This window comes from Moschus berezovskii, chromosome 11 (assembly GCF_049115385.1).
Source record: "Moschus berezovskii isolate FMDL1 chromosome 11, NW_MosBer_1.0, whole genome shotgun sequence".
NCBI lineage: Eukaryota > Metazoa > Chordata > Mammalia > Artiodactyla > Moschidae > Moschus > Moschus berezovskii.
The window spans coordinates 63,203,727-63,217,568 of NC_142470.1; the positions used below are offsets into that span (position 1 = coordinate 63,203,727).

The 13,842-nt window shown below is 51.0% G+C and overlaps 1 protein-coding gene across 3 annotated transcripts in view; it reads left to right on the forward strand.

Annotated features, from left to right (window-relative positions):
- Positions 1 to 13,842, forward strand: part of SH3RF3 (SH3 domain containing ring finger 3) — a 157,684-nt gene that overhangs the window by 127,290 nt on the left and 16,552 nt on the right. For all 3 annotated transcript variants that reach the window (XM_088841403.1, XM_055400055.2, XM_055400054.2), the window contains one exon: positions 3,896 to 4,206. In XM_088841403.1, the coding sequence (XP_088697529.1) occupies positions 3,896 to 4,206 (311 nt within the window). The remainder of the gene's footprint in view (positions 1 to 3,895; positions 4,207 to 13,842) is intronic.

A 13,842-nucleotide genomic window follows, 5' to 3' on the forward strand; every position in this document is an offset into this window, starting at 1 on the left:
ATGGACATGAGTTTGAGTGAACTCCGGGAGTTGGTGATGGACAGGGAGGCCTGGCGTGCTATGACTCATGGGGTCGCAAAGAGTTGGACACGACTGAGCAACTGAACTGAATTGAACTGATATATTTACAGAGATATACTTTATTTAGGAGTAAGAACACTTAATGTTGTTAAGGTGTTTATTCTCCAAAAACTGACCTATAGAGTCAGCGGAGTGCCAATCAAGATCTAACCCAACTTTTTGGTAGAACCTGACAATCTGCTACCCAGATTCATATAGGCATGCAGAGGACCTTGGTCAAAAAAACCTGAAAAAGAAAAAAAAGTTGAAAGGTAACACTGATTTTAAAACACATTGTACAGCCACCTTTCTCCATGCCAGGCTTCAACAGTACGTTAACTATGAACTTCCAGATGTTCAAGCTGGATTTAGAAAAGCCAGAGGAACCAGAGATCAAATTGCCAACATCCACTGGATCATCGAAAAAGCAAGAGTTCCAGAAAAACATCTACTTCTGCTTTATTGACTACACCAAAGCGTTTGACTATATGGATCACAACAAACTGGAAAATTCTTCAAGAGATGGGAATAACAGACCACCTGACTTGCCTCCTGAGAAATCTGTATGCAGGTCAAAAAGCAAGTTAGAACTGGACGTAGAACAACAGACTGGTTGCAAATAGAAAAAGGAGTACATCAAGGCTGTGTATTGTCACCTTGCTTGTTTAACTTATATGCAGAGTACATCATAAGAAATGTTGGACTGGATGAAGCATAAGCTGGAATCAAGATTGCCAGGAGAAATATCAATAACCTCAGATATGCAGATGATACCACCCTTATGGCAGAAAGCAAAGAAGAACTAAAGAGCCTCTTGATGAAAGTGAAAGAGGAGAGTGAAAAAGTTGGCTTAAAACTCAACATTCAGAAAAGATCATGGCATCTGGTCCCATCACTTCATGGCAAATAGATGGGAGAACAATGGAAACAGTGACAGACTTTATTTTGGGGGGCTCCAAAATCACTGTAGATGGTGACTGCAGCCCTGAAATTAAAAGACACTTGCTCCTTGGAAGAAAAGCTATGACCAACATAGAGAGCATATTAAAAAGTAGAGACATTACTTTGCCAACAAAGGTCCATCTAGTCAAAGCTATGGTTTTTCCAGTAGTCATGTGTGGATGTGAGAGTTGGACTGTAAAGAAAGGTGAGGGCTAAAGAATTGATGCTTTTAACTGTGATGTTGGAGAAGACTCTTGAGAGTCCCTTGGACTGCAAGGAGATCCAACCCCTCCATTCTAAAGGAAATCAGTCCTTAATATTCATTGGAGGGACTGATGCTGAAGCTGAAACTCCAATACTTTGCCCACCTGATGTGAAGAGCCAACTCATGGGAAAAGACCCTGATGCTGGGAAAGATTGAAGGCAGGAGGAGAAGCAGATGACAGAGAATGAGATGGTTGGATGGTATCACTGACTCGATGGACATGAGTTTGAGCAGGCTCCAGGATTTCATGATAAACAGGGAAACCTGGTGTGGGTGCAGTACGTGGGGTCGCAAAGAGTCGGACACAACTGAACTGAACTGGACTGATAAAGCCTCAGTCATCAGTGTGGTATTGGTGTGAAGACAAATGACTGGATCAATAAGTACTTTTTCTGAAAACATAAAAGTGTCTATTAATTTGATAAGAGAGGAGTCACAGTTGCTCTTTTCCAGATAACATGATGAAAGAATGGGGTGAGAAGCCATGTTTCTGGTATGGAAGTGAGTTGAGACTCCTGGAAGAGTGAATCATGTGGGACTTGTGCCCCTTGTTCTGACCACAGAGAAGATGGTTTATTTTGATACTTCAAGAAGCAATTGTGTGGATGTAAACAAATGGGACCAGAGAAGGCAATGGCACCCCACTCTGGTGTTCTTGCCTGGAGAATCCCAGGGACGGAGGAGCCTGGTGGAAGGCCGTCTATGGGGTCATGCAGAGTTGGACACGACTGGAGCGACTTAGCAGCAGCAAACAAATGGGACACAAGAGAGTTGACGTGCTGGCCTCCTGGGCTCCGGGGTGAAGCTGATGGTGTTGGCTGACTCACACCTCCTGCAGAAGACCAACAGGCGGCCCCTTGAGGACATCTAAGGGCAGAGGCCATGCTGAGGGTGGTCAGTACTGAGCCCTTCTTGGGTGTGCTCTGTACTGAGACCCCTCCTGGAGTAGGGGAGGGAATGGAGGTGAGTCTAGCTCTGGCCTGAGGGCGGGGTTAGCTACAGGAGGGGGCAGAATGACGGACAGGAGAAACTGAGTGCCTGCCCCGGGCCTGGAGGCTGAGGGACTGTGTCCAGACAGAGATGGCCCTGAAGTTGTGGACTTTCCAGCATCCGCTCCTCCATGCGACAGGACATGATGGCCTGAGTGAGGGAAGGGCAGAGGTGACAATAAGCGGATCGTTTTTCACTCTCTTGGTTTCTGTAAAGCGCACACTGCACCCAGTCCTGGGAGGCTGAGTGGACCTGTGAGAGCTGGCAGGATTCAGGGGCCCAGAGTTACTGAGATGACGGGTTAGAGAAGTAGGGGGCAGACTGAGAGCAATGACATGTCCACAGTCTTTCCTCCAGCAGCCCACGTCTACTCTGGTGTCACAGACCAGCAGGCTTAGCCAGTAACAGGTGCATATTTGGGTCCTGAGGGCCCATGGACTCTAACCCTTGTACCAGCTGTGGAGTGAGCCCCACCTCTCTTGGGAAGTGTTCTTTTCTTCTCCAGTGGTTTAGTTCTGTGAAATCTGTACAGGTGTTTTAGCTGAGTTCTCTTTTCTCAGACACACATATTCTGAAACAATTTTATTCAGTGCTTACTATGTGCCAGGCATCATTCCAACTGTTTGGAACATGTTAGTGAATGAAATGTGAAGGTCCCACCCCGTAAAGCTTACACTGGGGTAGGGAGGTGGACAGTGAGCCTTCGTCGGTGATCGTGGCTGGTGCTTGGCCAGCTCGATCACTGGGTATGGGAGCCAGGGGCTGTGCCGTAACTTCCAGTTCCAGGTGGAGACCGCCCAGCCACACTGTCCAGAGATCCCCTCACATTCAGTGGTGCCTGCTAACCCAGGGCCTCCCCAGGCTTCTTCTGGGCTCCTCCACAGTGTCCATTAAAAAAAAAAATAGGCACAACCTAAAAGCTGAGAGTTAGGTTTTATTCAGTAGGAATGTTAGGACTGGAGCCCAGGAGACAGCATCTCAGGTGACCCCAAGAGTGCTTTGAGGAGGTGGGAGAGGAGCCAGGCTACATACAAGTTTGCAGGGAGAGGTAGGTAATCTAAATATTAAAAGATTACTGTTAATTAAGAGAAAACTGTATCTCTCTCACATGAAGAGATTTAGTGATCTTTTATGTATGGGAAGATGCAAGCATCCGGGCTTGCTGAAATCATTTCTTTCATATGCACATAGCTATCTGGGGCCAATCCTGCTTTCTTTATTGTTCACAGGCTAATTTCCTTGTAACAGTCAAAGAAGGCAAATGTAATGGTGTGGCTGCCTCTCACATCCCCTCGGCTCCTCAGCATTTAGAGGGGAGGAAGCAGCTGATGGCTTCCAAATAGCTGGCTTTGTTTCACCTGGGCTCAGAAATGTGCATTTGGAAAAGGCTTGTTTACTGGTAGAGCATAAAGCAGGAAACATTTCATTTCACTAGGGGCTCAGGTCTAGAAGGGTTGAACAGGATGTTTGTAAAACCGGAGTGTACTGGCAGACAACTGCAGTTCAGACTGTAGGAACCTGGGAAAGGCCAAGGCGAGGGCGTTGGCAGAGGTGTGGGCGGGGTGGGGCGAGGCTGCAGCCCCAGGATTGCCGGCTGCAGACTGACCTTCCCCCTCCCTCTCCGCCCGTCTCTCCCAGCTGCCCACCCCGCCCAGGTGCAGGGCCGACCGACCGCCACGGTGTCGCCGCTGCGCTCTCAGAACTCCCCGTCTCGCCTGCCCGCCGGCCTCAGGCCCCCCGCCTTGGGGTCCCCGCAGCACAGCCCCCAGCCGGTGCCGCAGTGCCCCCGGCCGGCCATCCCGCTCGCCTCGGCAGCTTCGGCCGTCACCCCTCCCAACGTCAGCGCCGCCAACCTCAACGGGGAGGCCGGAGGGGGCCCCGCCGGTGGCCTGACCGCATCCAGCCCCACCAGCGCGGGAGGCAGACCAGACGAGAGGAAAAACGAGAAGGTAAGTGCCCAGCGGGTGATCCTACTTCTTTGGCATCCGACGCCATTTGGGGAGGGCGATCCAAGCCAAGCGTGCTCATGCACATCAAAAAAAAAGAAAACCACCCCCTCCTCAAGACGCTTCAGTTCCTTCTGCGGGAAAGTCGTGGTGAACTACTCGCTTTGCTGGGATTAGACACTTACTGCCAGGTGTCAGGAATAACACGTCCACAGACCTCACGCGCATGTGAGCAGTTGCCATCCTTCCCTCGGTGCTGCGTCCACGGGCAGCGCACACAAGGGCGGCATGGGGCACAGGCCAGGGGAGGGCGCCAGCCTCCTCGTAGGTGTGGTTGACCCTCGGCTCTTCCAGGCAGTGAGGGAAGTGGTTTTATTTTAGGAAGAAACTGAGTCTGGGGAGCTGGCCTCAGTCACCATCAGCTAGCGGTCAGCTGAGCCAAGCTGGGAGTCCAGATTTCTATGTCACTGCTGCAGATAGAACCATAGTTCAGACCACACGTGTAATTTGCAGTCTTCCTGTAGCCACATTGTGGAAAGTTAAAAATAAGATCAAAAGTGAAATTCATTTTAATGGTGTGATCAACTAGACCCAGTATCCCAAAATGTTGTCATTTCAACATGGGATCTGTATAAAAAAATATGTTGAGCTGTTTTACCTTTCTTCACTTTCGGTCTTTCAGGGCCAGTGAGACGTGTCCAGTGGTCAGGCCACTGTGCTGCTCAGGCTGTGCTGGACGGCGGGCCCGGTCCCCAGCAGGGGTCACTGCCTTCATTGGCCTCGCTGTCCAGGTGGCTTCTCATGCTCTTGGCTTTGCTACAGCCTGGGGTGTTTTCACTCTCTCTCTGGTGCGCACTTTTTAAAAATACTAATTCACATATTTGTGCTGCCCTTGTGGCTCAGGTGGTAAAGAATCCTCCTGCAATGCGGGAGACCTGAGTTCAACCCCTGGGTTGGAAAGATCCCCTGGAGAAGGGAACGGCTACCCACTCCAGTATTCTGGCCTAGAGAATTCCATGGACAGAGCAGCCTGGCAGGCTATAGTCCGTGGGGTCACAAGGAGTGGCATACAACTGAAATGAGCTTTCACTTTAGGGGCTTCCCTTGTGGCTCAGCTGGTAAAGAATCCACCTGCAATATGGAAGACCTGGGTTTGATCCCTGGGTTGGGAAGATCCCCTGGAGAAGGGAACGGCTACCCACTCCAGTATTCTGGCCTGGAGAATTCCATGGACTGTACAGTCATGGGGTTGCAAAGAGTCGGACACGACAGGGCGACTTTCACTTTCACTTCATTCACGCATTTATGGCAGTGAGGGGTCTTAGTTGCAGCACTCGGGATCTTCGATCTCCACTGTGGCATGTGGGAGGGATCTAGTTCCCTGACCAGGGATGGATCCCGGGCCCCCTGCATTGGGAGCGTGAAGTCTTATCCGCTGGACCACCAGGGAGGTCCCTGTGGATGTTTTCAGTACAGCTTTGATTGGAGCATGCCCGTCAAGTAGACAGCATCCTCTCTGGTCCCTTGGGGACAGCACCTGATCCAGATGGTGAGGCCGTCTGCCTGGACCCCAGAGGGTGGTGAGAACAGGGAGCAGAGCGCCTGTTGGTAAGAGGAGGCCTCCTGGCAGCCTCAGCTGAGCAAAGGCCAAAGGAGGTAGCCGGCAGAGGGCAGCCCAAGAGCCGCTGGGAGGCCCCAGGCGGGAGAAGGATGGGAGTCAGGCCTGACCAGGGAGGCTCACACGCCTCCCTCCCCTGCATCCACTCTGAGGCCGACTGCCTGCTAAAGCCTGGCTCCGGCCAACCCTGTCCATGGCCCCAGCATGCTGAAGGGTCCTTCTTGTGACCCATGTTTGAAACGACCCTCAGGAGTCACGAGACCAGCTTAGTGGATTTGGACCAACGTATGTTTAGATGGAACAGGACACGCAGCGGGCCGGCAGGCCCAGCACACAGGAGGGTCAGCATGTGTGGGGGTTGGTTGCTATTTTGTGCTAAGTCCTGATTTAAAACTTACTTCAGAAACCTCAGAGTCCTGACTGACCCTGGAGGTGCCTCATATAGAGCAGGCATCTGGTGATGTTTGTTGACTGACGAGAGTTGGGAAAACTGCCAGTAAAGTTCCACCCGCATGACTTGTGGAAAATTCTTTACTTTATGGGCCGGAAGAAAGTTGACTTTCCGCTGGTCAATGAGGGGGTATTTCCTTTTCACAGAGTAATAGAGTCTGGGAACTGGAAAGAACTTCTCAAAATCTTCGCATTAAACTGTTCATTCTTGATGATCCTCCTAGGTTCAGAGATGCTGAGGCACTTGCCTGGGATCACAGAGCACTGGCTGTGGAGCCAGGCTTAGGACTCTGGTCTCCAGGCTGTCTAGCCCCAGTGCACTGACTTGTGGTAGCCTCCCCTCCCCATGAGACCATGACTGCTGATGTTTTTGGCTCATGCAGGACTTGGGGGGCAAGAAGTCCAGGGTAACTGCTGGAAGGAGGCCCTGAGGTCGGCCCAGAAGAGGGGACTTTGAGCCTGGGACATCTGCCTTCTGGTTGTGCATGACTCAAGTGCAACCATAAGGGGTCTCGTGAGAGTGAACCATTTGACAGAACCCATGCAGAAGGTGTGGCCTCTGTGGGCTAAGCCTTTGGGGGTGGGTTTGGGCTGATGGAGGCTGGTGGCTTCCCTGGTGGCTCAGACGGTAAAGCGTCTGCCTGCAATGCGGGAGCCAGGGTTCCATCCCTGGGTCGGAAGATCCTCTGGAGAAGGAAATGGCAATCCATTCCAATATTCTTGCCTATATAATCCCATGGACAGAGGAGTCTGGTAGGTTGTAGTCCATGGGGTCGCAAACAGTCGGACACGACTGAATGACTTCACATGGTTCCAGGGTTTGGCCGATGGCCAGGGCAAAGCAGGCAGTCCTGCTTACTGTAGGGACCTCATGGTGATGAATTTGCAGGTGAACTGTCCTTTATTAACCACAGTCCCATATTAAAATTGTGTGTATATATGATGTGAGGAGGGCTTCCCAAGTAACTCAGCTGGTAAAGAATCCTTCTGCAATGCAGGAGACCCAGGTTCAATTCCTGGGTTGGGAAGATCTGCTGGAGAAGGGATAGGCTACCCACTCCAATATTCTTCGGCTTCCCTGGTGGCTCAGATGGTAAAGAATCCGCCTGCAAAGTGGGAGACTTGGGTTCGATCCCTGGGTTGGGAAGATCCCCTAGAGGAGGGCATGGCAAACCACTCTAATATTCTTGCCTAGAGAATCCCCATGGACAGAGGAGCCTGGCAGGCTACAGTCCATGAGGTCTCAAAGAGTTGAACAAAACTGAGCGGCCAAGTACACCACACATGATGGGAGTGATACAATGACATGTTTAATGAAAACTCAGGAATGTACAATCTGAAGAAATCTTGAAGAGGCTTTTTTTTTTTTTTTTAGGAATTGTCCCTGGACTTTTTTAAAAAAATATTTTTTATTTTTGGCTGTGCTGGGTCGTCGTTGCTGCATGGGCTTTTCTCTAGTTGCAGTGAATGGGGGCTACTTTCTAGTTGTGGTATGCAGGCTCACTACGTGTGCTCAGTAGTTGTGGCTCCCTGGCTCTAGAGCACAGTCACCATAGCTGTGCACACAGGCTTAGTTGCTCTTGACATGTGGAGATGGAACATGAGTATCCTGCATTGGCAGGCAGATTCTTTACCACTGAGCCACCAGGGAAGCCCCAAAGTTGAAGCTCTTAAACAACCAGGCACCTTTTCCTAAAGTGAAGAATCACTGGTTTGTGAATTTATTTCCCCCATTGGGCATCCACGCACTAAGTAAGCCGCTGCCCTTGGTGTTTCTAAGATGTGGACTAGGAGGAGGGCTGTGTCGTCTCTGTAATCGGTTGTTGCCAAAGTGATTCTAGTTTCAAGACAGGTCCTGGCTTTCTGTTCCAGGGCCCCCAACCCTGCCAGCCCCACCAGCAGGACAGGGGGAGGTATCCTGCAAACATCATACCCAGTGGGGGAGTGGACTGGATCTGACCTCACCAGGACTGGCATCTCCTGTAGGCCCCAACATCACAGTGACCTCTGTGGGGAGGAGAGGCCCCCACACAGGGTACCCTGCCCTCAATCAGCGCTACATCCTCAGTGGGGCTCAGTTATGCAGGAAACTCACTGAGCACACAGCCTAGGAGGCACATTCTCAAGGGTTTCAGGAACCCTGTCCACCCCACGAATGAGTCTGAGGAGTCCGGCAGTCATCCGGCCACCCATGGGCTGTGGAGACCTGCATCCTCCTTGGGATATGCATACTGGGCAGTCCTGCCTGCTACGGCACTGGAGTTGGTGCCCTGGTGGGCGGAGGGCCCTTTGCTGACTGCTCCAGGCCTCTGGAGTCCACATGACCTCAGCCCTTCACCTCGGCTCCCTACAGCTGGACTGCTCACTGGGAGGAGGTGGGCTGGCATGAGGCAGATGTGTCGTCCTCAGGCAGAAAGCGAGCCCATCCTGAAAGCACACATCTCCACTGTCAGTGAGGCTTTACAGGCAACTTACTTTTGGAGAGAATGTGCCATCAGAGCGTCCCTCCCCTGGTGACACAGGTAGGTGGCAGACCCTGAGAAGGACAGGACAGACCCCTCTGGTCTGTGGAGAGCTCAGAGCAGCCTGGGACCTTCTCCTCTGCACTCTCCCAGGAGGGCCTGGCCGACCTCCAGTTCTCCCTCTGAGGCCCCTGGCCCTTGTCCTGGGCTGAGCCTCAATCCAGCAACTTCTGGGCCTCAGCTCAGTGTGGTACTGGTGAGCTTTCAGGGTGTGATGCACAGCTGTGGGGCTGAGGCCAGGCATCTGGTAACCCCCGGGAGTAAGGCCAGGCCTTGGTGCTCAGCCAGTGCCCATGCCCTCTCCTCGGGCCTGTTGGTCAGCTTCTCCTGCTGGATGCCCAGGGCATCAGGGTATGGAGTAGGGAGAGGGGCGGGCAGGAGCCAAAACTACTACACAGTGAGTGGAGCCTGGATTTGGAGAAGGAGGGCCCAGATGAATGGATGTGTGTGAAAGGGGCTCCAAGGGCTTCCCCTGCTTGATTCCTGCATCGGTGAGGTAGCAGCATGGTGCCTGCCACCACAGGGTTTGGAAGGAGGAAGTGCTCATTCATGCTTTGTTGTTCTGTCATTCAGTCGTGTCTGGCTCTTTGTGACCCCACAGACTGCAACACCCAGGCCTCCCTGTCCTTCACCATCTCCCAGAGTTTGCTCAGATTCATGTCCATTGAGCCAGTGATGCCATACAACCATCTCATCCTCTGTCATCCCCTTCTCTTGCCTTCGATCTTTCCCAGCATCAGGGTCTTTTCCCATGAGTCGGCTCTTCACATCAGGTGGCCTAAGTACTGGAGCTTCAGCTTCAGCATCAGTCCTTCCAATGAATATTCAGGGTTGATTTCCTTTAGAACTGACTGGCTTGATCTCCTTACATACATGCTTAGCATAGGTATTTGGACGAAAGTATTAGGAACCATTATTAGGTATCTGACAGTTCACTGAAGGCCAGATCCCATAAGAATTGCGGGTTAGATATAGATGCACAGCTTCTATTCCTGAGGCTCCTGAGGCAAGATTAAAAGGGGATTTGGTTTTGCAGTTTCAGAAAAAGGACACTTAATGCTGCCAAACCAAGAGATGCTGCCTACTTGAAATGAACCTGGGCCAGTTGGCATTCTGTTTGTGAAACGGTACTTGTTCATCTCCACACTGGAGGCTCCATTTCCTGTGTCCACCAAGAAACACGGGTGTAAAGGGGTTTTTAAGGTCTTAGTTTCACTCCTGACATTTAGCCTGAAGGATGGATGGCGCCCAAGAAAACTATTCCAGTCAGAAGTTGGGTTTTTGCTGCAAAACATTAAACCAAGACTCATTTTTTTACAGTGTTGAAGTCTTTTTTTAAATTTTTTTTTGGCTGTGCTGGACCTTTGTTGCTTCAGGATTTTTCTAGTTGCAGTGAGTGGGGGCTACTCTTCGTTTTGATGGGGAAGTGCCCCCTCGTTGCGGGGACTTCTCTTATTGCAGAGCACAGGCTTCTAGGTGTTCCAGGCTTTAGTAGTTGTGGCAAACGGGCTTAATTGCCCCCAGGGATCAAACCTGTGTCCCTTGCATTGACAGGCAGATTCTCAACCACTTTATAATAGCAATAAACTCTACAAATGCAAAATAATTTGTGACTCACCTGAAATAGCCATTCTGTAAGTCTCCCAGGAAGGCAGATGTTACTGTAACTAATCAGGATGGGGGAGATTTGACACCTGAACACCCAGAGCAGCCAGGAGAGCTGGCTGATGGTACAAAAGGTGGATGTCCAAGTACACTGGAGTGGCCGTGGGCCATGGCCCCACGTGATCCAACCTCAGCTAGAATTCTCTGGTACAGAATTCCACCACTAGTGCTGTCTTCTGAGACTACTGTATCCTCATCAGACGTGGGAGACTTTTTTCCAGTCCTTCATGCTCAGGGAATCTCAGCTGATGGAATCAGTTCAAGAGAAAAACTTGGGCACAGCCCATAAACCAAAGGTAGTGCCCACAGGCTGCCAGGTCAGCAGGTGGCCCTCAGGAACTGCTGTGCCCTCCCATCTTGTCACACACACCATCGTGCGGGCAGCTGTGTGGAGGCAGGGGCAGCATCCCCACCTTGGGACAGGACAGGAGCTGCAGACCTGCACTTCCCTCCAGGGCGAGGTCACTCTGGGGGCAGGCTTGACTATTACAAGCTCCGTATTTCCTTCCAGGCCACACCTGAATAAATTACAAGACGTGTTCGCCTGTGGCACGGGAATGAAGCACATTCGTCTTTTTAAAGGATTCACTCTCTTTCCAACCATATCTCAAGTAGAACTGATGGGTCAATTTAAAGAAAATGTTATCACTTCATGGTCTTTCTGTAAGACTAGCAGTTGTAGCTGCGTTTCTGGCTGCATCCACTGTCTTCTAATGTCTTTGCTTTTTATCACCTTAGACAAGTCCCAGAGATTTCTGTTTAATACTAAGATGGGAAAAAGAGAAGAAGCTGGCTTAAAACTCAACATTCAGAAAACTAAGATCACGCCATCCAGTCCCATCACTTCATGGCAGATAGATGGGGAAACAATAGAAACACTGACAGACTTACTTTCTTGGGTTCCAAAATCACTGCAGTTGGTGATTACAGCCATGAAATTAAAAGATGCTTGCTCTTTAGAAAAAAAGCTATGACAAACCTAGACAGCATATTAAAAAGCAGAGACACTTATTTGCTGACAAAGGTCTGTCTAGTCAAAGCTATGGTTTTTCCAATAGTCATGTATGGGGGTGAGAGTTGGACCATAAAGAAGGCTGAGCGCTGAAGAATTGATGTTTTCGAACTATGGTGCTGGAGAAGACTCTTGAGAGTCCTGGACTATAAGACTTGAATCTCCTTGGACTGCAAGGAGATTAAACCAGTCAATCCTAAAGGAAATCAACTCTGAATATTCACTGGAAGGACTGATGCTGAAGCTGAAGCTCCATTATTTTGGCCATGTGATGCGAAGAGCTGACTAATTGGAAAAGATCCTAATGCTGGGAAAGATAGAAGCCAGGAGGAGAAGGGGGCGACAGAGGATGAGATAGTTGGATAGCATCACTGACTCAATGGACATGAGTTTGAGCAAGCTCCAGAAGATGGTGAAGAAAGCCTGGCGTGCTGCAGTCCATGGGGTCACAAAGAGTTGGACATGACTGAGCGACCGAACAAAGATGGGAATAATGTCTTCTGCTGACTACAAAAGCCTTTCTTCATTATTGGTTTGTTCAGAGTTCCACAGAGAAGCAGAACGAATAGAGAGAGTTGCATTTATGCACCTGAGGGCCTGGGTTAATGCTCATCTGAGGGCCTGGGTCCTGTGATGATCACGGAGGCTGGAAGCCAAAGACCTTGGCACCAACAGGCTGAGAGAGGTCAGGGATCAAGGTACTATCTGGAGGCAGAAGGTCTTTCCCAGGAAACCTTGCTTGTTCCCTAGGCACTTGACCACTGGCACCGGCCACGCCGCCATCAAGGCTCATGCTGCAAGGAGCCTGCTTTCCTGAAGCCCCAGCTTGTGGACTTGACCACATCTGGATACACCTTCCCCCCAGCGTCCAGATGAGGGGCTGACCACTGGCCCCACAGCCTGGCCAAGCTGCCACACAAAGTACCCATCACAGTGTATCCTGTTAGCTAGCCCCCGAGCCCAACTCTGACCCAGCCTCGTCTCTGAGTAAAGACAGCGAAGGGGCTTGCTTCTGCTGATGTGAGATCACTGTGCTGTGAGCCACTGGGACGAGCTGACCCCCACAGGGGAATGCCGAGTCCTCCATGATGTTCGTGCTTCTCCATGGTGTCTTGTAACTACAAGCTCAGAGGTGTAAAGTCAGCACTTCTAATATTCTATGTTGAGGAATGGGATAGTGAAGAAACAAAGATATTTTATAGGTGCACACACACGGCTGCATTCCTAACAGAACCAGGAAATCTCTGTGCCAACCACAGCCCTCGTGTCTGTAACTGCCTCTCCTACCACCTGCTCCATTGCCCCTTTGCCTTCAGCGAGCAGCTTGGCTACTGTGGTTCTGACCTAGGGACTCAGGGCTCTGTGCTGAAGGGTCTAGGCCTTTCGCTGTCCTGCCTGGGTGGGTTGTTGTCATTTCCCAATGACCCTGAGCACAGGGCATGGTGACACTGAGATGCCCCAAGGGCTCTCCTGGATCCAGACTCAAGAGGTCACTGTACCACTCTGTCAGGCTGCCTGCCTGTGGACAGTGAGGGGAAGGGTGAGACCAGTGAATTCCATGAGCAGGGACCCATTGTCACACTTGTTTTTTTTCCAGAAGCATTGCTATGTAAAGTATCGTGATGCTGGGTAAGGTATTCCCTGAGTCCACAGACAGGAGTTTTGGCAGATGCATTGCATGTGGGGAAGGAGCCGTGAGTCCAGAATAAGTGACTATTTCAGTGGGAACTAAAAGCTGCCCCGTCCGCAGTGGAAGTGGTCCCATGTAATCAGCCTGCCACCAGGGGGCACTGACCGCCCAGAGGGCAAGGTGTGTTGGGAGCTCAGTGCTGGTCTCTGGCAGACTGGGCAGTCGGCAGTGGCCACAGCCAGGAGGCTCTGGTGGGAGGACGCCTGTGATATTGAGGGACGTTGCTTCTGTCCCTCCCACCATGGTCACTTTGATAGGACTGGGGAGAGAGCTGACTGGTGGCCACAGAACGAGTCATGAGCCCCTCCTCGCTGAGGTCGCCCTGGGAGCATATACACGGGACACGAGTTATGTTTGTATTTTCTGCCCATTCAGAGAAGGCTGTCACGTGACATGAGAAAGCCAGTTGTGTGGAAAAGAAAGCTAGGGCTTGTCTGTAAGACCTATGCCTGTTTTTATGTAGAAACCTATTCCTTACTGTGTTTTGGGCGGGGGAGGGGAGTGGGGTGCCCATATTCCGTGAAGATGGGAGGCAGAGCTACGTATTTAAAGGGTTAGGCTGAGCAGAGAGCTCCCGGTCGCTGCTGGTGGGAATATTAGTAGAAGACGGTATGCATGCTTTGGAAGAGAGCCCAGAGGTTCCTAGAGACATGAACCCAGCCACTCACTCCTGGAGGTCTTC